This window comes from Typopeltis vanoorti, chromosome 4 (genome assembly GCF_054136105.1).
Source record: "Typopeltis vanoorti isolate ZY-2024b chromosome 4, IOZ_Tvanoo_1.0, whole genome shotgun sequence".
Taxonomy (NCBI): Eukaryota; Metazoa; Arthropoda; class Arachnida; order Uropygi; family Thelyphonidae; genus Typopeltis; species Typopeltis vanoorti.
Window position 1 is genome coordinate 154,127,928 of NC_143552.1, and position 27,969 is coordinate 154,155,896.

Here is a 27,969-nt window from a genome sequence, read left to right on the forward strand (position 1 = left end):
ATTCCACTATGTCCTCTGCATCAGTCTCTATTCCCATTTTTATCCCACAATGTTATTCTTCCATAATCATTTCTCCTCCTACTAGCACATAGCTAAAAAATTCCATAGGATTTTCTTTACATCTAAGGGCCAATCTCTTCTCATATTCCAGTTTTGCCTTCCTTACCATACTAGTCACTCTCCTGGATTGTGTCTTATATTCTTCATGCATCTGCTCTTCACCTGTCTCCTTATATATCTTCCATAGCCTCTTTTTCACATGCAGTTCCTATTTAATATTGTTTGTCATCCACTTTACACCAAATGTCCTCTTCTTCACTAGTGGAATACAGCTTACTATTGCTGCTAACAAATACTCCTTCAAATCTCAGATGAGTCTTTGACTCCATGAGGTCTTGGGTAATAATAATAATAATAATTCAAAATTTCCGAAACACTAATGATATTCCGGCTTTCCAATTCCTCACTCCATGAAACTTCCCCAAATTGATGTCTAAGACTATTATAATCACCTGCCTTATAATTCCACATGCGTTCTTGTCTCTCTGATACTCCTGCATGTCTATTCATTTTCCAAGTAAAAAAACCATATGGTCACTCTCTCCAACTGGTGGGAGAGATGTCATCTCAGTTATTATCAACTCTTCTGATGCTATGACCAAATCCAAAACTCTTGAACCTCTTGTTCCTTCTATTACATGTTGCCTAAGACATCTATCCCTCAAGAATTCTAGAAATTTCATTCCCTTATTGCTACATGCTTCTTCCTCTCCCCAATTTATACTGATATAGTTAAAATCTCCCATAAGAATCATTCTTCTTGCACTTGCCAAGCTCAACTGTCTAAATATCTCCTGATTCCCCACCCTCTGTGCTCCTTGGTTTGTAGCAACACCCGACTAAATATCCCATCTTGCCTATCTCTACCTGACACCATATACTTTCAAAATCATTAGTGTCACTGCCTTCCAAAGCCTCTGCTCTTAGAGGACTTGTATAAGTTATCACTTATCATAAGCAGTACTCCACCACCACACTTTCCCTTTCTATCCTGCCGAAAAATGCTGTACTCTGCTACTTCTATTCCTGTTATTATATCCTCTTCTGTCAACAACATCTCAGTGATCCCAATAATCTTTGGCCAGACTGATGCTATGAGTGCCACCAATTCCTCTCCTTTCTTCTGGATACTCTTGGCATTAGTATAGAGCATAAAAATGCCACAATTTCTATACCCAGCGTTATCCCCCTTTAGACTCCATTGGGCTCAGTGTTACCTGATGTTGTCCTCCTTCTCCCATGTACCCTTTCCCACAAGAGGCCATCCTCTGCTACCATTCACCTTGGGCATTCTAGTTTCCCTTCATTGAAACACTGATTCGTTCAGAATAGCAATCTCTCCAGATGCCTACATCCTTCCTCATTCAAATGCAAGTGGTCCCTCACATACAATTCCTCAATGTCCTGAAATGCCCTCCAAGCATCCACATATTCCAATCCTCTCTTCTGACACATTCTAGCTATTATGTTATTCAATATTACTGCTCTTCTGCTCAGCTTGTCACTATCTCATACCTGGGCAACTCCCACATTATCTTTCCTCTCTGCGTTTTCTTTTGTACTACCTCAAGCAAGAATCTCATATCTCTCGCTGCCCAATTTACATTACCTCTCAAGTTATTTGTTCCTACCATCACAATCATCTCATCCACCCTTTCACCCCTCTTAATTTCCATAGCCACACTTTCTATCGTTCCTCCAGGCAAACACTCCTTATGCATCCTATTTCACACACCACAGATCATTGAGTCACCATACATTACACCTCTTACCACCCTGTCTCCTCTTCTATCATTTCCATAACTCTCTCTCATTCCCGCTTTTCTACTGTTTCTATACTCTCCTCTTCCATCATTCCCAAACCTCTCTCTCATTCCCTCTCTTCTACTGTTTCTACACTCTCCTCTTCTATCATTCCCAAAACTTTCCCTCACTCCTACTCTGATTCGCCTTGTATACATCTCTTCCATTCTCCTAATCTCATCTTTCATACTTCTCATCTCATTCACAAGACATTCCACCTCCTTTTTCAGTTCATCTATCCCTCTCTGCAAGTTAGTCACTCCTACTCGCCATTCATTTACCCAATCAAAACCATCTCCGTAAACTTCAGTCCTTTAAGCCTTCCACACTCATGACTCTTATTTTCTCATTCATACTTCACTCATCATTCTCTCCTATTGCACTACTCATCTCTCACTCATCATTCTCTCCTATCATGCTACTCGTCTCCCAACATTCATTTTCTGTCCCTGAAGCAACTAGGTAGGTTATTGAAATATCTAATTCATTGATTTTCTCCCACTGTCTGCATTGTGCGCATATATGCACTCCCCTTCTCTCCCCTGCCACATATCCAACTCCCAAGAAGCATACATGCCGCAAACACTGCATGCCACAAAGTCCTTTATTATGTTACGTATAATAGAGTTCTTAAATAGCAGAGGACTTGGTGACACGCCATTTGTGATTGTAGCTGTGTCCACCATCATTCCTTACTGCCAAGTAACTACTAAACTAATTGCTAAAAATATATGTGAACACTATCACAGATATTTATATATATATAAATAAATGCTAAATATTAACACACACACACACACACACACACACACACACACACACACACACACACAAATATAATGCTATATTAAACTATACTAAATAGCGAAAACTTATCTTCTACAGCAAATGCTGCCGACTGTGACCTCGCCTTCTCAGTAACCCAAAAATAACATAATATATAACATTGAAACTCTAAAAGCAGAACCACTAAATAACACTTGTGTCACTGAGAAAAAAATGTAGCAGAATTCACACTATATGCCGTTTAAAAAACACTTTTCCCCACCCTATATGAGAGGCTTAATGGAGGAAAATTATGAGCTTATGATACACTGCTCGAAGAGAGATTAGGATGATGCAGCTACATTATTTCAGAAATCTGTTAACCCAACATTAGTAAGGTGGGATGTCACAGACCCCAAAGATTTTAAATTGACTACAACTTTTAACAACACGTGGCAGTGAACCACATCAGTATAGCTTCCCCTCCTGTAACCTGCTACTCGACGCCATAGACAACAGGTTGTTGCACGCAAGCAAGTTTAGTGTGGAATCCCACCTTACCACTTTTGTTACATTTTCCCACCTTACTAATGCTGGGTTAAATAAAGATGAAAGCTATAGTGAAATAACTTGGAATGAATACAGTGATGAGAGAGAGATAGATAAGGAAATGAGTCTGGCAGATGCTGAAGAAGCATTAAGGAAGACGAAGAATGGAAAATTTCTTGGGATAGATAGTTTTGCCTTGAACTGATCAGAGCTTGGTAATATGCAGGATTGCACTGGTTAAATGACATCATTAGTCTGATCTGGAAAAAGAAACTGATATCTGATGATTTGACCAAGGGGATTATTGTCCTAATATATAAAGGAAGTTCAAGAAGAGAGTATAGTAACTATAGAGGAATAACATTACTGTGTCACTGTGCAAAGATATATATGAAAGGATAACTGCAACAAGAACAAGAGATAAAATAAGGAAGGTCTAAGAGTAGAGCAGCTTTGCTTTAGAAAAGGGCAATCAACTGTTGTATTTTGCTGTAAGAGAAAATGATGGAAAGACATTTACAATTTGGAAAAGCCTATTTATGGCATTTCTTGATTTCGACAAGCCTTTGATTGATTTCAGCATCTGGGAAAGTTTGAAAAAGACAGGCATAGACAAAGAAATAGTCATGATAAATAATATATATATGTTAAGTCGTGTGAAGACTAAATTTGGTAATTTGGAGTAGTTTACACTGGACTGCTACTAGGAATTGTGTAATCTCCATTACAGTTCACTGTGGTGTTGAATAGCCTAGATACAGTTAATGACCAGAAAGGACAAACATAATCAAAGAATCAAATAAAGAGAAGTAATCGGGCTTTTTAGTCTCTCTCACATGTACTCAGTTCAAGAGACATTCTTTAGAAGACTAAAGTAAAAACATAAATCAATAATTCGTCTGGTGATTACCTATCGATTGTGAAACCTGGATAATACAGCAAGGGTGGAGAATTTGATTTCAGATTATGGATGAAAATTTCTTGGAAAAATATTTGGTCTTGTGAATGATAATGGCCTCTGGAGGATCAAATACAACCGTGAGTTATATCAACTTTATAGTAGATATTGTGGGTTCTTTATAATCAAGTTCAAAAAAGTCCCAGTGGACAGGGCATGTTTTTCATATGGAAAATGACAGTATTCTTAAGGAGACAAACTGTGAAATTCTTGGTAAAAGATGAAAGGAAAACCTAGAACAAGATGGATAGATACCATTATTCAAGACAGCAACATCATATTACAATGTCCAAACTGGAGAAGGAAAGTTTGGACACACAACACTTCATAAACAAAATTAAAAACAACATGACACTCAGCAAAGATGATTTATTAGTCAGTTTCGATGTTTCTGCCCTTTTCACAAATGTCCCAATCAGTGACAATTCTTCTCCTACAGAACAAATTTCCACCCGACATTACAGCTCTTTTTGTCCATGTACTACATTCCGGTTACTTTGCATGGCAAAATAAATTTTACCTACAAAAAAGAAGGTATGGCCATGGGCTCACCACTATCTCCCCCCCCCCATTGCTAACTTTTATATGGAAGCTTTTGAACAATGTGCTCTGGATTCCTTTAAAGCGTACAGTTTGGCTTAGATACGTTGACAATGTTTTCATTATCTGGCCACACAGTCACCAAAAGCTAAACGCATTCCTTAGCCACCTAAACAAACATGAGCACATACAATTTACTATTGAAATTGAAAATCAGAACTCGCTCCCTTTCCTGGATACACTAGTCACACATCTTTCTTCAGGCTGTCTATCCTTCACTGTTTACTGCAAACCTACACATACTGGCCAATATATACATGCTAACTCTTATTCCCACCCTTTGCAAAAACTTAGAGTCATTAACATCCTCAAAAACAGAGCTATAACAACTTGCTCTAATGAGCAAGCTCTTAAACAAGAATTAAAAATTATTAGCAATATATTTATAAATAATGGCTATAGCAAAAATATCATTAATAAAGTTCTTCATAAAATTTAATTAAAAAATAATATTGATTATTTATATATAAAACCATAGCTATCCCATACAAAGAGTTATCAGAAAAAATTAATAGAATCTTACACCATTATAATCTATCTTAATGCCACTTTTAAACCAACTTTAAAATTAAAAAACATATTCAACTCCTCAAAGGATCCTCTCTTCCCCCCCCCCCACATTGGCACATCCTGGAGTTTATTGCATCTACTGCACCTGTAACTTACCTTATATTAGGGAAACAGAGCATATAATCGCTATCTGTAAAAAAAAGAGCACAAACGACACATTAAATTTAACAATTTTGTTGAAGCAGGCTTCTTGGATCATGCCCTTAACACCCTACACCAAATTGATTGGAAAAGTATCTGCTCATTGCATCATACAAAAACCTGGTATGAACGGAAATTTAAAGAAGCCTGTGACATTTTGATTAACCACCCTAATCTTAACAATAATGGTGGCATAAAAATCCCAAAAATTTGGATGGCACACATTCAGCCAACTTAGTTTCCAGCAAACTGATTTTAAGACTCTAAGCAAATTTTCGGCTTTTATTGGACACTATTCATACCAGTTGGTTGTAACTTATATAAGTAATTTTTTTATTTATTATTTTTATTAATTTTTTCCTTTTTTGTAAGCTTAATTTAATTTTGCAACATAGTAGATGATAATAGTCAAGCCAGCATAAGTTGGTCGATTAGTAGAGCCTCTGCTACTAATGGCTCAGCAAAAAGTTAAGCAAGTTTGAGTGCAGTTAGTAGTTGGAAGGGATTCAATCATTCAATGCTGTTGGCACACTCTCCCTTGATGAGTCATTGGACTCCCTGGAGGTGTCACATAATAATAATAATTGAACTCTAGTAAGGTAGTATGTAGTAAGGATTTTTTTTTTTTTCCCACGGTTGGTCAGTAACTTTAGCATGCCATGTAGATTGTAGTGCAGCTTGTTTCTTTGAATATGTGTGTATACTCCAGATGATGACCTTAATGTTAAGGTCAAAACATTGAGTGTTTTTATTTTGGTTTATATTAAACTAAAGTTTTACTCCAACACAGTGGTTGTTTCCATAACCTACATAATGTATTTGAACACACAGGGTTGGAAGCAATAAGCCAGGAGACCAAGGCTCAATCTGGGCTGAAGAGTCATAAGTTTCACTGTATAGAGCATTAAATATGGATTTCTGTGTGCAGATCTGGTCACCTAGCTATATGGGCAATAAGAAACATTGGGGAGAAAGTGCATAGCAAAATAACATTGTCACAAAACTTATAAGCTTTATTTTTCACACAATATAAATTGGTGAAAGGAGCCTATCAAATAGATACAGGGGAATTCTTACATAGGATAACTGTGATGGGAGAGCTAGAGGTCATCCCTGAAAATTATACAAGGGTCACACAAGGAAGTGGAATAATTTTTTGCATGGCAGATGGTAAATGAGTGGAATGCATTGCCTGAGTGGGTGGCAAGTGTTCCAGTGATGAATGCCTTCAAGGAAAGGTATGATAGTTATTGTGGTCTGTGAGTATTTGACCTCCTGTGATGAGCCTTCCAACTCCATAGAGGCTTGAGAGTAATACTAATACTAAAATCTGGAGAAAAGAGGAAAGTTAATAATATTGGAGTATAGGTAACCCTCGTATAATGAGGTTATACAATGCGGTTTTGATATAAAGTGGTCTACAAATTGTAGTAACCCTTGTTGAACGTGATACTTATACAACACGGTTTCGATATAAGACGGTCTACAAACTGTAGTAACCCTTTATCTTTCATATATTTTTCAATGCGACTTAAAAATCAAATTTTATCTTTGTTAAATTTGCGTCTGCCCGTATCATGCATGTAGTTATAAAAGTAGCAAATTTATATTAGGGGAAATACCTTTTAGCATGCATGTACGTCAATTGTTTACCATATAAAGTATTTATTGTTGAAAATTGTCTTCGTTTTCTGCCAGGAAAGCGCATTAAAAATCATAAGTGTGTTAATCTCAAGCTGAGCACTTTATTTCTGGTGAGTTACATACAATATGTAATGCTTTTTTTTTATGTAAAAAAATTATTTTTTATAGTAATGGCCACTTAGAGCGCTTTTGCGATATACGTTTGTTAATAAGGATAAACCTATCCATTGTAAAAACTGCCAAGGTAACAACTGAACAAGACTGAAGATACATTCAGTTTCAATCAGCACACGAGACTCAACCTTCACAAACTTCTTCATAAGTGCTCCAATCTCTTCAATAGTGAATTAATTGAAGGGCAAATACATTTAAATGAGGAGGAACTGGTACAATTAATTGATGATGTCGAACCAAATGGCGGGGGGGAAAATCCCCGAAGATTCTGATTGTCATGAATCCATTAGAAAATTCAGTTTAAAGAAATTAGCAGAATGATTGTACTCTTGGCAAGAAAATTATTTTATGGATAATGATCTCTCAATGGAGCGCTCTGGAAAATTCACGAGACAATTGGATATTTGTTTAGCTCTGTATTATGAACTTATTAAAAAATTGCAGCATTATTTCTGACTTCTTGATAACTAAACAGCTGAAGTATGCAATGAGAATTATACTAATGATGTCCAAGAGATTTCAAGTAATGACGACATCCGGCCACTCGTAAATAAAGAACATCTAAGAAATGTTTGTTTTGAAGACAGTAATGCCGATTAAATTATGCACTTTATTTTATTTTGCCTAAAACATTTATGCATTATGGGCAATAAAGTTTACATACAATTTATAATTTTTTATAATTTTATACTATGTATTTGTTTCATAGTTTATATGTTTTCTTTAGTTGCATGAATTACCTGAATTAAATAAAAAAATATTTTTGTTGGATATGTCATTGTTTATATATTTAAAAAAAAAAACGATTTCGGAACCTAACCCTACTTTTTCTATGTGATCCGAGTCTCACCTAACGCGATTTATATAATGCTGCATTTTTGTGGAACCTAACATCCACATTATATGAGGGTTACCTATACACGTTGATTTCTGTTCAGGTCATGAAATAGTCATTAACACCATGTTTTAGAAAAAAGATATGCACAAAACATGGTAATATGGAATATGAAATCATAAACAATGCATTTATAGGCAAGGCATTCTTAATGAAACTTGGTAAGCAATCAATAATAAACCTTTCTATGTTTATTAAGTCAGTGTATATTATTTTAATTTTATAAATACAACTGATAGTATATATTTAACACTACATGTAATTACCTGTGGATATTTCTTATATCTATCAATCCTAGATAGGCTGGATAAGACAAAGGCTGCTGTTTTTCCTGTTCCATTCTGTGACTGTGCAATCATATTTTGAGGCCTTTTTAAATAGAAGTATTATATTATCGTAGAGTATAATAAATTTATCTTAAGATGAACAAAAGAATAGCTATATGGAAAATTTAACAAATAATGCAATACTTTAAGCAGTTATCATTATTTTCACTCTTAAAATTAATTTCAAAAGTTTATTAATGCTCTTTTTATTATTATTATTACGGCAACTACAGGGAGTCATTAGACTCATCGAGGGAGGCCCCAAATCATGTTCATTCACAACTATTCGACATTCACACAGTATCTATCATACATTGCCTTAAACTCGTTCACTGTCACAGCACCCACTACAGACTGTCAGCTTATTCCACTCAATCAGCACTCTAAAAGTAAAGAACCCAGCTCTAACACCCTTACTAACCACACTCTTGCCCAGCTTCCATGGATGTCCCCTAGTCCTCCCACCATTAGCCCTGTTCTCAAAAATATCTTCTGAAATAATTTTATAGAAACCCTTCAGTAATTTGAATGTCTCAATCACATCTCCCCTCCTCCACCTATCAACCAATTTCTGCAACCCACAAATCCTCAACCTGTTCACATAAGGTTCATTCCACTGACCTGTTATCATCTTGGTCGCTCGCCGCTGGATCCTCTCCACCTCCTCCCCATCAATAAGAAACTTAGATGACCAAATCTGGGCACAGTAGTCAAAATGGGGTCTTATCTCAAGGCTCGATACAGAGGATCAATAACATACCTGTCTCTGCTCGTCAAAGTATTCTTCAACAACCAAGTGATTTGATGAGCTGATTTGGCCACTTTTGCAATGTGCCCCCTAAACTGCAACTCTTTATCCACCAACACTCCTAAATCTCTTGCCTCATCAATTTCCTGGAGTACAGTTCCACCAATGTTGTAAACTGCTGCTAATCTTTTCACCCCAAAATGTATAACCTTACATTTTGCCACATTAAACTGACATCCATTCTCCTTAGCCCAGACCTCCAATCTATCCAAATCATCCTGCAAAATTTTGACATCATCTCCATTCACTATTGCCCTACCCAACTTAGCATCATCCACGAACAAATGAACTGTTCCTCTCAGATCCTTTCCTATATCATTAATGAACAAATTAAACAGCAGTGGTCCAAAAACAGATCCTTGTGCCACATCACTAGTCACAGGCCGTCTTGTGGACTCTACTCCTGAATAAACTGCACTCTCTGATAGCTCTCCGTCAACCACCCTCCTATCCATCTCACCAACCCTATATCCATCCCCATACGCTGCAATTTACTGATTAGAATTCCATGTGGTATCTTGTCAAAGGCCTTAGCAAGGTCCAGTAGAATCACTGTAAACCCATTACCCTTATCCAATTCAGCCGTCACTGTGTTATAATACATGAGCAAGTTACCGAGGCATGACCAATCCTTCACAGAACCATGCTGTCCCCGATACAGTATCCCATTTTCATCTATCCAATCTTGTATTTTTCCTCTAGACTATTTTCTCCAAGACCTTGATAACGATTCCTGATATGCTAATTGGTCGGTAATTTACAACAGCAGTCTTGGAACCACCTTTATGCAGTGGAACTATTTTCCCCTCTTTCCACCCCCTTGGGACTGACCCAGACCCGATGCTCAAATTAAACAAAATGGTCAAGGGCACTGACAATTCTTTAGCCACTTCACGTATGACATGAGCTGGTATACCATCCAATCCCACAGATGTATTAACATTGAGATTCTGTAATAGACCATTTACCTCTACTTCATTCATCACAATTCCAGTATAAGCTGTTGGTTCATCCATTCCTGCAATGTCACCACCTGGATGATATAGTCTCGCAAAGTGCTCGCTCAATAATTCCACTATATCGACTGATTCATTTTCCTCCCTATCCCCAGAATTTTTTAAAATCATTCTGCCATTAACATTTTTCCTTTTACTTGCAACATATTATTATTATCATTCAGGCCTCCAAAGACTCATCGTGGGAGGTCCTTCCCAAGAACATAAAGTCCGTCAAGACTCATCGAGGGGAGGACCCCCCCAAAGAAACACAAAGTCCATCATACCACTCCCTAAACTCATCGACCGTTCTCGCTCCCACCACTCCATCAGGCAATGCACTCCACGGCTAAACCACCCTCCACGCAAAGAAACCACTCCTCACCCTCTTGCCCACAGTTTCCCCCTGTAACCTCCAGGGATGGCCTCCTGTCATCACTCCTTCCCGCTGTTCAACCAAGCGAAAGATTTTGAAAGATTAAACAGAATGGGAAAATAATCAATTTACCACATCAGCACAGACTATCATGATGTAAGTACTTAACAATTGTACAAAAACAAATATATCACAAAACATTTAACATAGAAAACATGTTGAGGAAAAAAGAATTAACTTTACAGATTATATTTTTTTAATGTAACATTAACATCATCAGAGCAATAAGGACTAAAGTGAATATGAATCAGAAATCAGCACAAATATGAATCAGAAATCACATTTAAAGTGATAGCAACATCTTGCTATTCTTATATTCTGCTATAATTTGTTAAATAATTATTATAGCAGAATGAATTTAAATGTGAATTTTATGGATACTCAATTCTCAAATTACAAGACTGACAAGTAATCAGTTTTATTGAGATTTGGTTGACAGAAAATCATCAGAATTTTTTTTGAATAATCTTGCAAATTTAAAAATTATGAAGTGACTTAACATTTAACAAAATATACATTAATGACACAGACACCTAATCCGGACATACTAAGTTGACAAGTATACAATGAGAGAATCGAGTGTATAGGGTAAAGGAGGAAATGATGGCGAATGATCATGAGGTATAAGGAATTAAGTAACCAATGTTAATAAAGCAGTAATAATTGACAATATGTTGCCAGGTGTGTTGAAGAAATGCTCTATGGAATTAATGGTACCTTTGGCATACCTGTTTAACATGTGTCTTGCAACAGGCCAAGTCCAAAAGGACTGAAAAAGAAAAATTGTTCCACTGCACAAATGAGGATTAGACCGAAGCTACAAATTATAGGCCAATCTGTGTGTCTTGAATAGTTGTCATTGTTAAGGTGTTAGAGAAGTTAGTGAGGACTAAGATTCAGAAATTGGTTCATAACAGCAGTATTTTTTGGATGGTCAGCATGGTTTTGTTAGGGAGAGGTCATGTTTTTGCAATCTGCTTACGTATCATAAGTGACAAATTTTATTTTAATGGAAAAATTTTGAAGGAGATAGAGGGAATAAGAGATCTGAGAATGATGGTGGACAGACTTGAAGTTAAGGAGTTGCATTGCAAAAAAATTGTAAGAACATCACAATGTATTATGGCGATAGTGGGGACATCGACATGCAAAAGCAAAGAGGTTATGGTTCCCTTGTATAAGGCTTTGATCAGGCCACATGGACTATTGTGTGCCAATTTGGTTGCTTGGTTTCAAGGGGATAAGGATGTATTGGAGAGGATCCAGATACTGACTTAGTCAACCTCTGTAAGTAAACTTTACAGATATGAGAAGAGACTGAGGGAATGCAACTTACAGAGCCTGTGAATAGAAACGGGGGGGGGGGGGGAGAGATATGATTGAGACATAAGTTGGAGGAAGGTTGTTACCAGATTAATGTGCAGCAGATTTTTCACGGAGTAGAGGGAAGCAAGGATAGAACAAGAGGCCATCCCTGGAAGCCAAATACAGAGAATGTGAGTAGGGGAATGATAAGCAGATCCTCTGCCAGGAGAGAGTGATTGCCGAGTGCAATGCATTGCCTTAAAGTGTAGTGAGCATGGAAACTGAACAGTTTAAAGCATGGTTTCAATCTTTTTGCATGAGAATAGACTTCCTGCAATGAGTCCTTTAAATCCATACAGGTCAGGTGTTAATAATAATCATTATACCTCCCTCTGCTTACACCCTCCTCATGCAGCTTCCAGAGATGACCTAGTTCTACTCCCTTCTCCCATTTGATGAAAAATTCCTTCCACGAAAACCTAGTAACAACCCTTTACAATTTAAATGTGTCACTCATATTCCCCCTCTCTTTCTCCTATTCACAAGTTTTGCAAACCTCATTCCCTCAATCTGTCATCATATCCCACATCCCAAAGACTAGTTACCATGAGTAGCTAGTCTTCTCTGGACTTCTTCCAATATATTCTCATACCATGAAAACCAGTGGACCAAATCCATGCACAATAATCCATATGAGACCTGATCAAGACCTTATACAATGGATCCAGAACATCTTTATTTCTGCAAGTTAAGGTACTCCACATCACTGCCATCATCTGATGTGATGACTTCACTTGTTCAATGTGACCTTAACTGCAGATCCTTGTCCCAAATCTCCCTACCAAGTGTATACTTTACATCCCATTGTTGCCTACCAATTTTCAGAACTTTACACATTGCAATAATGAAATGATATTTCTACTCACTTGCCCATTCACACAATCTATTCGAGTCCTACTGTAAGGCTTCATTTACACTGCTCGAATCCTTCTCTGCAATTTTGCATCAGCAAATAGTTTTCTATCTCCAGTTATATCCCTCTCGATATCATTAATATACAAGTTAAATAACAAAGGCCCAAAAATACATCCATGCAGCATATCACTAGTGACTTTTCCTCTTTTGGGACACTAAGAGCTAGTTGCCTATCCAACTCACTAATCTATCATCCAATCCCATCTGCTACAGTTTGTCATTCTCTTCACACCCTGTTACAGGCTTTTTACAGATCTAAAAAACTTAAAAAGGATGTTTACTTCCCATGAGTTCAACTACTTGTCATAAAGTTGAAATCTGATCTTGACCATCTCTAATCTAATTTGGCCTGAACTTGCTGGTTCTTTTCCAAGTTTCTCTTACACAATGTTTCTTATCTTCTTTCTCAAATTGCATAAATCTTTCCTGGAACACCTAGTAGAAAAATTCTTTTTTTTTCTGCCATCTGGATATCAAACATTTATTTTGGTAACCTTTCCTTGACCATTCTGTATAAGCAGCCATCTCATCCTTAGATTAGCCCTGCTCATGTATCCTTGATTGCAAACAATGTCAAGTTCCTTCCTAATGTCTTCATTTTTAATATGATTCTGCCATTAATGGCATCTGTTCAGTTCCCAAATTTTACTCAAAACTCTCATATTTATGGTCTCTAATCATTAATCAAAAGATTTATTTCTAACCCACCTCTCACATCCATAGCTTATAATTGGTCTGAACACCATCTAGCTTTGCTTATTCTGTTGTCTATTTCCAAATTTAATTTGCCATTTTACTAAACTGTGGCTAAACAGCTGAAATATTTTACTTGTTCTATAGGTTCTCCACTGAAATACACTCAAAGTTTTCTATGTTCTTGCCTCTTTTCATAGTTTGGTCTTATTATTATATGACACCTCCAAGGAGTCCAAAGACTCTTCGAGGAAGGGCACCTACTCTACAACTCTGTCTCCACCACTTAATCCATCAATTACTCTGAACACTACCATCACCTACATCAATGTCATCTACTGCCCAACACCACAACTAATATTTGTCTGTTAACTGCATGTGTTCAAGGTCGATTTGTCTGTATGCAAGATGAAAAACCAGAGTTTCTGGGAAAAAAACCCTGCTACCTCAATGAGGTCAGCTACCTTGCTTTTAATTGAAAAAACCCACAAGATTCCTCTTGTCACAACAAGAATCAAACTTAGACCTTTTCCAATCGAAAGGCACATGTACCATCGTTCTTCCAATTGCTTTAAGGAGGTGCTTATTGATTTTCATGCCAAGTTGTTATTCAATTTAGTTAATCTTGGAGACTTGTACTGGATGTGTTGACCAGTGCATCATCTGCATAAAGCAGAGCCAAGGTTTGGTATCTGTGATTTTAATATCAGATGCATCCTTGTCTTACACCTGATTTTACACCAAACCATCTTTAAAAACAGGAATAGAAGTCGCTGGGTATAGCATTTTTCGTCAGGATAGGAGGGGAAAGCGTGGTGGTGGGGTGCTGCTTATGATAAGTGATGACCTATGTCCTCTAAGAGTGGAGAATTTGGAAGGAAGTGAGACAAATGATTTTGAGAGCGTATGGTGTGAGCTAGAGGTAGGCAAGACAGGATATTTAGTGGGGTGTTGCTACAGACCCAGGAGCACAGAGGATGGGGACCAGGAGATGTTTAGACAGCTAAGTTTGGCAAGTGCAAGAAGAATGATTGTTATGGGAGATTTTAACTTCAGTAGTATAAATTGGAGAGAGGAACATGCATGTAACAATAGGGGAATGGAATTTCTAGAATTCTTGAGGGACAAATGTCTTAGGCAACATGTAACAGAGGGAACAAGAGGTTCAAAAATTTTGGATTTGGTTATAGCATCAGAAGAGTTGATAATAACTGAGTTGACGTCTCTCCCACCAGTTGGAGAGAGTGACCATATGGTGTTGACATGGAAAATGAATAGACATGCAGGAGTATCAAAGAGACGGGAACTTATGTGGAATTATAAGGCAGGTGATTATAATAGTCTTAGACTTCAACTTCGGGAAGTTTCATGGAGGGAGGAATTGGACGGCCGGGATATCACCAGTGTGTGGGAAATTGTGAAAGAATATTTGTTATCAGCAATGGTAAGTTGTATACCACGAGTGAAGAAGAGGGTGCAATTTGGAGTAAAGTGGATGACAAACAACATTAAACAGGAACTGCATGTGAAAAAGAGGCTATGGAAGAGATATAAGGAGACGGGTGAAGAGAGGATGGGTGAAGAATATAAGACACAGGCCAGAAGAGTGACTCGTGTGGTAAGGAAAGCGAAACTGGAATATGAGAGGAGATTGGCCCTAAGATCCAAAGAAAATCCTAGGGAATTTTTTAGCTATGTGGCCAGTAGGAGGAGAAATGACTGTGGAAGAATGATATTGTGGGATAAAAATGGGAATAGAGTGACTGATGCAGAGGACATAGTGGAATTGTTCAATGAACACTTTATTGGAGTATTTCATCCTAGAGGAGTCAGTTTTAATGCTAGAGGGATAGGACTGGTACGAGGTCTGGAGGTACAGGAGGAGAGTGTGTTTCAGATACTGAGTACTCTGGATGTCAGTAAAGCTGTGGGACTGGATGGTATTTCGCCACGAGTTTTGAGAGAATGTGCTAGCGAATTGACAATACCTTTAACGTGGCTTTACAATGAAAGTCTGGCTTTGGCAAAGGTGCTCAGGGAATGGAAGGAAGGTAAGATAGTGCCATTGCATAAGGGTGGTAACAGACTGGAAGTGTCTAATTATAGGCCAGTCTGTGTGTCATCAGTAGTTGTTAAGATCTTGGAGAAAGTAGTGAGGGACCGTGTACAGCATTGGGCAGATGAGGGTAATGTTATCTGTGAGAATCAACATGGATTTGTGAAAGGACGCTCTTGTTTTAGCAATATGCTAGCCTTTTATAATAAAGTTACAAGAGCATTAGATGAGGGAAAGGCATATACTGCAATTTTCTTAGACTTGGCGAAGGCATTTGACAGGGTGCCACATGATAAGCTGATATTTAAGTTGCAGTGGGTCTGGATGTCAGATTGGTCAACTGGATTCAGGATTGGCTGTCTGATAGGTATCAGAGAGTTGTGTATGGTGGAGCAGTTTCCAGGAGGCAGAGGGTTACAAGTGGGGTCCCACAGGGCTCAGTACTAGGACCTATATTGTTTAACCTTTATATGAATGACATAGCCAGTGGATTGCAGGGGGATATTCAGTTGTTTGCGGATGATGCGAAGCTGGGAAGGATTATTAGTAATAGCGCAGATGTGGTAGCCCTGCAAGAGGATTTAAATAAGCTAGATAGATGGGCAAATGAATGGGGGTGTCAGTTTAATGCAGCAAAATGTAAGGTCTTGAGGTTTGGGAAACATCGATGGGATGCTGCATACTCTATGGGAGGAGTTATACTGGAGGAAGTAGGGGAGACAACAGATCTGGGGTTGATGATCGATAGAAACCTGAAGTTTAGGGGACATATTGAAAAGGTGGTGAAGGTAACACAGAGGATTGCTGCTATTATGAGAAGGACACTGACCTGCAGAGATAAGAGGGTTATCATTCCGTTGTATAAGTCTCTGATCAGACCACACTTGGACTATTGTTCTCAGATTTGGTCCCCAGGATTTGAAGGGGATAAATTAACTGTGGAAAGGATACAAAGACGGATGACAAAGATGGTTTCAGGACTGTACAATGATAGTTATGAGGATCGGCTGAGAGAATGTGGACTGCAGAGTTTGGCGGATAGAAGAAGGAGAGGTGATATGATTGAGACTTTTAAACTGTTGAGAGGTGGTTACAGGGTTGACACTGGGGAGTTCTTTCGCTTTGTTGATCAGCGGGAAGGAGTGATGACAAGAGGCCATCCCTGGAAGTTACGAAAGGAAACTGTGAGCAAGAGGGTAAGGAGTGGTTTCTTTGTGTGGAGGGTGGTTGAGCCGTGGAATGCATTGCCTGATGGAGTGGTGGGAGCGAGAACGGTCAGTGACTTTAAAGAGTGGTATGATAAACTTTGTGTTTCTCAGGGGGGGACCTCCCCTCGATGAGTCTTGACAGACTGTCTTAGGAAGGACCTCCCTCGACGAGTCTTTTGACTCCTTGGAGGCCTGAATAATAATAATAATAATAATAATAATAATAATCTTTCCTATTTCCTTCAATTTTAACTATTGACTTACAACTTAAATATAGTTATGGAAAGCATTTCTCCATGCATCTTGCTATATGCCTCTTCCAAATCTACAAAATTTAAGTACAGATCCTTGTCATATTCCAATGATTTCTTAACCATGGGGGGGGGGGGGGGTAGAAAGTTCTGATAAACACCTAGAACAAAAATGATATTAAAGCAACTGATGTAACCACAAGAGACGCATCTTGTGAAGGGTAGTGACCCTTCCCATAATGTATAGCATTATACATACCTGTAAGGATATGTGTTTTGCATTATGGGATACTAAGGCAAGTGATGTGAAGTTATATGCTTCTATATACAAGTTGCCCCAGTCCTGAAAAAATGTTCAGGTGCAAACTTGTTTGCTTACACTTGGATAAAGGATTAAACCAAGTATATACTTTCTTGTATCTTTAATTTATAGTATAATCAAGTGGAAAAACTTCCAACAAGTTCTTTTGCTATTTGGCTGGTCATACGTTCTGTTTCTTCATATTCCCTTCACAATGCTTCTTTTTTTTTTTCAGCTTCTGCTTGATACTGCTACTTCATCCAATTAACACCCACTTGATTTATCCTCTGAACCAAAAGGTATGCAAGCCCATTACTGCTGTTCTCAAGCAATCCTTCACCACTTCCCACTCACTACTGACATTCTTTCCTTGTAGATTCTTATGCCATGGCATTGCTTCTAGCTACCTCCCAAGTTTCTCATAATTATCAGTTCTGCAGTTCTATATAAACTCTTTCTTGAGTGACAATTCTGTGTTTTGAAAACTGTGAGAACAAAAAAACTGCATGGTCACATTCCCCAATCAGAGGCAGAGTGGCTACCATGCTTATGGATACATTGATGATATTACCAGTCCAGCAAACTCCTGGTCTCCATCATCACACATGCTGTTTCAGGAAATTATCCACCTTATTAACTGCATACATTCCAGTTTCCTCTTGCCAGGCCTCCTCTCCCTATGATCTTGCCTGCTAATGCATGGTATCCATGTCATTCTGTGCACTAGTCTAGCAGCAACCAAGCACATATTTCATCCTGTTGGCATCCATCTTCCATCAGACAGGCCTAAAATCCTCCCTAACTTCTAATTTTTGGGTTGAAATTTTTTTTTAGCTATCATCATTTCATCACAAATACCCCTCTTTCTATCCTATTCTCCCTAAAAATATAATGCCCTTTACATTCTATCCCTGTAAATACATCTTCTAGAATAGGAATGAACACATTGATTGAGGCATTGCATATAAGGAGAAAGCAATTAAAAGAGTTGGTAGTAACAGCAGAAACAAATGACTTGATTGAAAACAAGGAAAAAAATAAGAATGGATATCAGAAGGTTGTTGAGAAAAATAAAAGATAGTAGTGTTATAGGAAAAGTAGTCAGTATGTTATACAGGTATGACAGTGATGAGATGAGGCAGAGAGCAACGAGTATAAATGGTATGTTAGAAGAAACGTGTGAAGAGAAAATGGGTTCAATTTGTAAATATACAAGATTAGCTTAAAAGATGAATGCACTGTATAACAGTGATGGGCTATATTTGAGATGTTTTGGTGCAAGTCATCTACAGAGGCTGTCACTGAAAGGAAGAGCAACAAGTGGAGGGGGGGATGATTCTCAGCAAATAAGAAGTGAGCTGGAAGAACAGAAGAGTAAGGAGGGGAGATTGAAAGACTGTTTATGAAAGGAGAAGTGAGTAACACAAGTCTGGAGAATGAGTGAATGGGAATATAAGACATACAGAGAATTAGGGTGAACAGGGAGACACTGCATGTGAAAGTTGATATTCCGAGATAATGAACATATGAGTGGACATGTAAAGAATAGGATAGCTGGGATATGTAGAGGATTCTGGGATGGGTAAAAATGAGAGAGGAGGGGCTACAGGAAGACACTGAGAAGTCGCATCTAATAAGTGGTATCAGTGGAACTTATACACCCAAAATGAACTGTTATATTTGTATACAACTGCTAAAAGTATCAGAAATAAGAACAAAATTGTTGAATTTAATGAGTTTGCTCACCCCAAAATTGTCAGAAGCGAGAAAGACTTAGTTGGACAAAGACATTCTGACAGGAGCAGAGATTGAAACATATGATTTTTGCGAAGATAGAAAAGGAGTTATGCCCACCCCAACATAGAAATGCAAGGAGAGAAATAGTGGAAGTGGCTTTGAAGCAGTCTCGTGTGAGAAAGAAGAGAATAAAATGAAATACTTAGTCAGATGTTGATATAGACCTGGTAACATAGAGAGCAGTGATAATGAAATGTATAAGCAAATAGGAAATGGATGATCACTATGGGTAACTTTAATTATGATAATATAGATAATAAAAAATGATGGTACAACATGACAAAATTTCATGCCGGATGGGGCGTTGCCCGGTTAAACAAGGACCCTATTGTTTTTGCTAAGGAACCAGGGCGAACAGCGAAAAGCCAGCTACTGGAACAAATCTGAAAAAACACCCCAAGTCAGCATCACCAGAGTTAAAGATCGGTACTATCAACATAAGAACCCTGAATGGCAAAAAAATGGAGCTAGCCGAGGAATTAGATAAGTACCAGATCGACATAATAGGGATGACTGAAACAAAAAAGACAAAAACTGGTGAGCTCTTTCTGAGAAATAAATACAAAATGTTATATTCAGGCAATGACAATCAAGGAAAAGAAGGAGTAACCATTGCATTCAACACAAAATACGAGGCTAATCTTCTTGAATGGCAATCAGTCTCAAGTAGAGTAATGTGGGCAATTGAGAATGGGGAACTGGACAATGAGACTTATTTGTGCCTATGGTCACACAGACAGTTCTACTAAGGTAGAAGTGGAGGAATTTTTTGTGGATTAAGAGAAAGCAGCTGACACAATGAAAAAGGAAAAGTTGGTCCTTGTTGGGGACCTAAATAGCAGAGTAGGAAATGATTGTCAGACATACAAAAATATTTTGGGAAAATTTGGAGAAAAGATCAAAGCTAATAATAATGGCAAATATTTGTTGGATTTCTGCTGAGGACATGGACTGGTTATTACTAACACCATGTTCCAAGATAAAAATGTGCACAAATTCACATGGAGAGAAGAGGCTAGGAATAAGAAAAGTCTCATTCACTATGTTATTGTTGATAGTGATGTTTTCTCCCTGATGCAGGACACCAGAGTGTACAGAGGATTTGAAATTGGAAGTGATCACTATTTAGTCTTGAGCAAGATAAAATTGAATTTCATATCGAAAAGAATAACATCTAAGAAAGTTTTAAAGCGAATAAAAGTTGAGTAGCTCTCAGATGTGAACTGTAGACTAAAATACACAAAGATCATTGAAGAAAAAATGAAAGAGTTTGAGAACAGGAATCAAACCTTGGAGATTCAGTGGCAAGCCTTGAAGAAAGGCCTGATTGATTCAGCTAGAGAGGCATGTGGTGAAGTTGTATGCAAGGATAGAAAAATTAGAACTCCATAGTGGACACAGGAAGTTAAAGAGGCAGTGAAGGAAAAGAAGTACGAATATCAAAAGTACCTGGCAAAAAAGTCTGCTTGGGCTCTTAGAGAATACAGAGACAAATGCAAGAATGCTAAACACTGTGTAAAACTAGCTAAACAAAAGTCATGGGAGGACTTTGGGAATGATATAGAAAATAAATATCAAGAAGGTGGCAAAATATTCTTGAGGTTGTTGAAGAAGCTTAGGAATGGAGGAAAGAGTGCTGTAAAAAGAGTTACAGATGATAAAGGTGACATGAAAACGGGAGAAAAAGATATCCTTGAAGTATGGAGTAATTACTTTGAAAAACTGCTAAATGAAAAAAGTAGTGATGACATCACAGTGGTTAAAAACACTGACTAGGCATGCAGTCAGGAATACATATCCATACTTGAAGTAGAAAAAGCCATCAAAGGTTTGAAATGTGGAAAGGCAGCAGGAGTAGATGATATTCGACCTGAAATGCTGAAGTATGGTGGTATAAGAGTCTTACAGTGGATGCACTGCATAGTTAAGAAAGCCTGGACAGAGGGACGAATTCCTGATGATTGGAGTAGAGCTCTAATAGTACCCATATATAAAAAAGGAAATAAAACTGAATGTGAGGATTACAGATGTATTTCACTACTCTGTGTTCCTGGCAAGATCTATTCAAGTATACTTGAGAAACGGTTGAGAAGAATTGTAGAAGAAAAGCTTGGTGAAGAACAAGCTGGATTCAGGCCAAATCAAGGCTGTCAGGATCAGATCTTCACTTTACGACAAATAGTCAATAAAGTATTTGAATATAACTAAGATCTGTATTTAAGTTTTGTCGATTTGGAAAAGGCATATGACAAGCTGCCAAGAGAGAAGCTATTCAATACGCTACAGTTATATGATGTCAATGGGGTATTATTATTATTATTATTACCCCAAGACCTCATGGAGTCAAAGACTCATCTGGGAGATCCTTTTATCACACACATCTCATCATACCGAGCCTTAAACACGCTCAAACTCCTTGCAGATACCACACTCTCAGGCAAGGCATTGCAATCATTCAAAACTCTGTACGAAAAAAACCTGCCTCTCACCCCCCTACTCATAACCTCTTTATACAGTTTCAAGAGATGACCTCTGGTTCTCCCCTGATCTCCCACTATTCTCTGTAGAACTTCTCCACCACTGATCCTATAACAACCCCTTACCAACTTGTAGGTCTCTATCATATCGCCCTAATTCCTCTTCTCCACCAAACTCTGCAAATTACATCTTCTCAATCTTTCCTCATAATCAACATTTCAGAGGTCAGAAACTACCTTAGTCGGTTGCCTTTGGACTCTTTCGAACATCTCTTCATCCTTCTGAAAACCCGCTGACCAAATCTGGGCACAATAGTCCATGTGTGTGTGGCCTAATCAAAGCCTTATACAACGGAACAAGAATTTCCCTACTTCTACATGTCAGTGTCCTCCACATCATTCCCAGAAGCCTTTGTGTTGTCTTCACAATTTTGGTGATGTGTCCCCTAAATTTTAGATCCTTATACACTATCAACCCCAGATCTCTTCCTTCCTCTACCTCCAACAATATATTCTCACCAAGCATAAATCTGCATCCCATCTTTGTTTTCCAAATTTTAAAACCTAACATTTTGCAACATTGAACTCGCATCCCCATTTCCGTGTTCAATCGCACAATTTATTCAAGTCTTCTTGCAAGGCCACAACATCTTCACTACTCTTTATGGTTCGTCCAAACTTTGAATCATCTGCAAACAACTGAATATCTCCATCCAAATCTTTGCCAATATCATTAATATACAAGTTAAACAGTAATGGCCATAAAACAGACCCCTGAGGCACTCCACTAGTGACTATCCTTTTCCTGGATATCGCACCACCATACACAAGTTGTTGATACCTATCAGATAGCCAGTCTCCAATCCAATGCACTAATCTAATATCCAACCCCATCTGCTCTAGTTTGACTGTTAACATATCATGAGGTACTCTATCAAAAGCTTTTGCAAAATCCAAGTATATTACATTGTATCTTTCTCTTCTGTCCAAGTAAGCAGTCACTTTATTGTAATAAGTAAGTAGATTACTAAAACATGACCTCTCTTTAGGAAATCCATGCTGTCCATCAAAGATTATACCATTGTTGTCTACCCAACTCTGGATCCTAGTTCTCACAAGCTTCTCCAACAACTTAACCACAACACCTGACACACAGATAGGCCTATAGTTTGATGCTCGAGTTCGTCACCTCCTTTATGAAGTGGCACAATCTTGCCCTCCTTCCACTCCTTAGGAACTTGACCAAGTACAAGACTCATATTAAAAAAATATGTCAAGGCAGGTTTCAACTCTCTGGCACTTTCCTTCAGAATATGCGGTGATATATTATCAAGTCCCACAGCCTTATTAACATCTAGTTTACTCAACTCCCCAAACACCTCTTGCTCACTTAGTCGGTCTTTCCTCCCCATCATCGACTGCTCTCAATCTCTCCATGAAGTCACATTCACAAGTTTGAAAGATCATTATGAACTGCTCATTAAGTATCTCCACCACACATTCTGCATCAGCTGTCTTTATACCATTTCCTCCAATCAATGTCATCCTTCCATAATCATTATTTCTTTTGCTGGCTACATATCGAAAGAACTCCCTAGGATTCTTTTTGGCTTCATTAGCTAACTGCTGTTCATACCTCTCTTTAGCTACTCTCACCAACCAAGTCACCCTCCTTGCGTGGTGTTTGTAGACCTCATGAATTTGGTTATTTCCACTTCTCTTATGCTGCCTCCACAATGACCTATTTCTCTGTATCGCATGCGTGATCTCTTTATTCATCCATCTCACACCTACCTTATTTAACCTTCTCACCCTTGGAATATATTTAGACATTGTATCTGCTAGATAGTTTTTAAAAATCTCCCAAGATGCATTGATCTCTTTTCCAGCTAACTCCTTATTCCCTACTACACCCGCAAGCTGTCTCCTGAGCTCTTCATAATCACCCTCCCCCTCCTTGTAGTTCCATATATACCCTTTTCTCACAGGGATCCTCGCACTGCTGCCAACCACCCAAGTAATCACCTCATGGTCACTCTCACCAATTGGTGGATGATTAGACACCTCATTTATAATTACATCCTCTGATGAGATGACCAAATCCAAGACCCTCAAATCCTCGTGTGCCCTCTGTTACATACTGTCTGAGGTAGTTATCCCTCAAGAACTCAATTTTCTTTACTGAAAATGAGTTTCTGAAATTTTTGTTCTGAAAAAAAGTTTCTGAAAATGAGTGTGCCCTCTGTTACATACTTTCCTAGGTAGTTATCCCTCAAAAACTCAAGAAACTCATTTTCTTTACTTCCAGTTGCTATCTCATCATTCCAGTCTATATTGCCATAATTATGATCACCCTTTTCTTATTTGACTATACATTTCACTATCACCACCATCCACATTACCTGGTCTATAACAACATCCCACCAAGTATTTGATTCCATTCACCTCTATCTCACACCATACTGCCTCAAAACCACTGGCACTATTGCTGTCTTGCATCTCTACTTTGTATGGACATATAACTCTTTCTCTATCATCAATAGCACACCCTCTCCCTTTTTACCCATTCTATCTTCACGAAACACATCGTATCCTTCCATCTCTATTCCTGTCAGGATGTCATCCTCTTCCAACCATGTCTCACTTATTCCGACAATATTTGGGTGAACAGATGCAATTAGTGCAACCATTTCATCTACCTTGTTTCTTATACTTCAAGCATTTGTATACAAAGACAACAACTCATTTCTGGATCTACAGCTAGTTCCACTGATACCACTCACTCGATGTTATCTCTCCATGCTCGACTGGGGCCATTTCCCTTTCTGCTTATTCATTTTAGAACCATCTTCAATTCCAACTGTTTCCTCTTGATCCCAGGTCATCCTATTTATTTCCTGTCTACACATGCTCTCACCTCTTCTGGGAGCATCCACCTTTTTCACGCTGTGTACCCGTGTCCACCCTGAGCCTCCCCGTTTCCCTGTTCATTTTGCACACCCATTCTCTCATTTTCTATACTCATGCCACTTACTTCATCATTCGTATCCACCTCTTCAATTTCTCCTGCTCTTCCAAATCACTTCCCACTTGATCTGATTCATTCTCTACCTTCCAGCAGCAGTGTCTCCAAGCGATTCACACCATAACCACTCAAATGCAGTCCATCGCTCCCATACAGCTCACTTTGTCCCTCAAACACCTTCCACACATTTCAGCCAGCATATCATTCATAATCCTTGCTCTCTGGCTCATTTCACCACAGTGATACCTAGGCAACATACTGACTAACCTTTCTGTCACACTATTCTCTTTTATCCTTCCAAGCAGCCTCCTGATAACCATTCTGACACACTCTTTGTCCTCTCTCAAATTATTTGCACCAATTAATACTATTAACTCTTTTACTCGCTCCCTCCTCATATCCAATGCTTCAATCACTGTACTCATTTTACTGCCCGGAAAACATATATTGTGCATTCTATCCTCTAGCACACCTTTAATAATGGAGTCGCCATGCCACTCGCTCATCTTTCGCTAACTCTTTCATGCCATCATAATTTATTTTAATAGTTTTGACCTGAATTTTCTTAATTTCATTCCACATCCATTTCATTTCTTGCCTCATCCAATCCAATTCAACTTCCGACTCTCGCGACACATTCTTTCTATCATTAAATCTTTCTAACTTTCTAACTCTCGATCCTCTCTTCTCACTTTCACTCTCGTTCAACCTTCTTTGTTTCTGTACTTTCGGTCCAACATACGTCAAACTTTCGCTATCATTCTTCTCACTTTCACTCTCATTTATCTTTCTTTGTTTCCATACTTTCGGTCTAACATGCGTCCAACTTTTGCCATCATTCATTATTTTTTCGCTATCATTCATTCTTTCAATTTTTTTCACTTTCGATTTCTGCATCACATCATTTCTTGTTTCATTTGTTCTCTCAATTTCATTTCCTTCCGCCACTCTCGCCTCACTTTTGTCCCTTTTAACATCTGTTATGGATTTCAAATCGCTCTTTTTCTTTTCTACTGATTTTTTAACATTTTTTTTTCCCCTCTTTCAAACGTGCACAGTTGTTTCCCACGACATTCTCGTTACTAACACTTTCTGTCATCAATTTCATATTTGCATTCAACAGTTCCTCGTTCAAGTCACACTTCGCACACACCCTTCTTCCATCCACGCTAAACATCCACACATCATTTATGTAATCGAAGGAATACATATAACAGACCTTACACTTAACGAAACGATTGAAATCTAAATTAAAATCATGGAATGACAATGCCGCGACCATTTTTTTTTTCTCTGCAGTTATTAGGTCTAATAATAATGATTTCGTAATTTAGTTTAGGCAAGAAAAATTACCCACACTAATAATACCGGTAGCGCACAACATTTACAGCCACTCTTACTCAAACAATTATGCATATATACTTAATTATTCCTAGAATAACTTATTTCAATCAGGAGCTCTTCTTAGACACGTCCACAGCGCTTGGTTCACTAGCAATACTTAGTCTTATTTGAGTTGTATGTCAGCAGTTAGAATTGAAGGAAGTACAGGAAGATGGTTTAATGTTAAATCTGGTGTGAGACAAGGATGTACATTATCCCCTCTGTTATTCATTATCTATATGTATCACATTATGAAGGAAAGTGGTATTAAACATGATATCAAAATTGGAGATGTTAATGTCAGCTGTTTGCTTTATGCGGATGATGTTATACTTCTAAATAAATCCGCTACAGTTTCTCTGACTAAATTGAATAACTATTGTAAGAGATATGGTATGAAGGCCAGCAATAAAAAGACAAAGACAATGAAAATAAGCAGAATCATTGAAAATGTCAACTGTGTTGTGCATGGAGAACCTGTAGAACAAGTAAAACATTTCAGCCACTTAGGCACGATTTTTAGTGAAGCTGGTAAATTAAATATAGAAATAGACAACAGAATCAGCAAAGCTGGTATGGTGGGAAGTCAACTGAATAAATTCATATGGAATAAGAGAGAAATTAGTCGGAACACTAAATTAGCTGTATACAAGACAGTATTCAAACCAGTTTTAACTTATGGATCTGAGAGCTGGGTCAGAAGTAAAACACTTGATCAAAAACTAGAGACCGCAGATATGAGAGTCCTGAGAAAGATTATAGGTGTGAACAGATGGCATCAATGGCAATATCATATTAAAAACGAGGATATTAGGAAAGAACTCGACATTGTCAGCATCCAGGAATGCGTTAGCAGAGCTAATCTCAGGTGGCATGGTCACTTAAACAGAATGGGCGAAGAAAGATTAGCAAAACAAATGTTCTCTGCCAGGTTGGCAGCAAAACGACCCAGAGGAAGACCAAGATATGGGTGGATTGATACGGTACAAAGTGCCTTAGACAATAGAAATATAAGATCTGATAATGTTGGAGTCTTGACAAGTAACAGACTGATTTGGAGGAAAATTGCAGATAGGAAGTTAGTAATGATGTAATTTTTTTTCAAGTTGTACTATCATATCCTATACACCCCTTGAGGGTACATGGCAGGAATTTGATGATGATGATGATAAAAATTTAGATAAGGAATTTCTTGATTTTTTGAGGACAACTACACCATGATGTATATAACAGAGGACAAACACAATAATCCAGGGTTTTGAATTTAATCATCTTATAAGAGGATATCATTATAAATAAGGTGTCACACTCCCTCTGGTTGGCAAGAGTGACCATGAAGTGATTACCTGGGTAATCACCTCAAATGGTTACAACCATTTGAGAACTGCTGTGAGGAAAAGATATATGTGGAACTACAAGGATGATGATTATGACAAGCTCAGGAGATAACATGGAATGAGAAGTTAGGTGGAAACGTCAATGTTACTTGGGTGCTATTCAAGAAGTAGAAGCAATGGCTAAAACAAGAGTCAGAAAGTTAAATAAGATGGGGTGGGAAATGGATGGATGGATGGATGCTGGCCTCGTTGGCCGAGTGATTAGAGTATCTGCTCTTCTTTATCTCATATAGACATAACTCTTTTTATATCATCAATAGCAGTCCACCTCCCTTTTACACTTTCTGTCTATCTTTTCTTCTATCTCTATTCCTGTCAGGATGTCATCCTCATCCAACCATGACTCACTTATTCCAACAATTTTTGAGTGAATGAAT

At 38.0% G+C, this 27,969-nt stretch overlaps 1 protein-coding gene across 1 annotated transcript in view; it reads right to left on the bottom strand.

The window, feature by feature from the left end:
* The window catches only part of LOC150107767 (ATP-dependent RNA helicase DDX19A-like), a 273,572-nt gene that overhangs the window by 174,118 nt on the left and 71,485 nt on the right, over nucleotides 1-27,969 (bottom strand). The window contains exon 5 of the mRNA XM_090392182.1: nucleotides 8,426-8,528. Coding sequence (XP_090248308.1) covers nucleotides 8,426-8,528 — 103 coding nt within the window. The remainder of the gene's footprint in view (nucleotides 1-8,425; nucleotides 8,529-27,969) is intronic.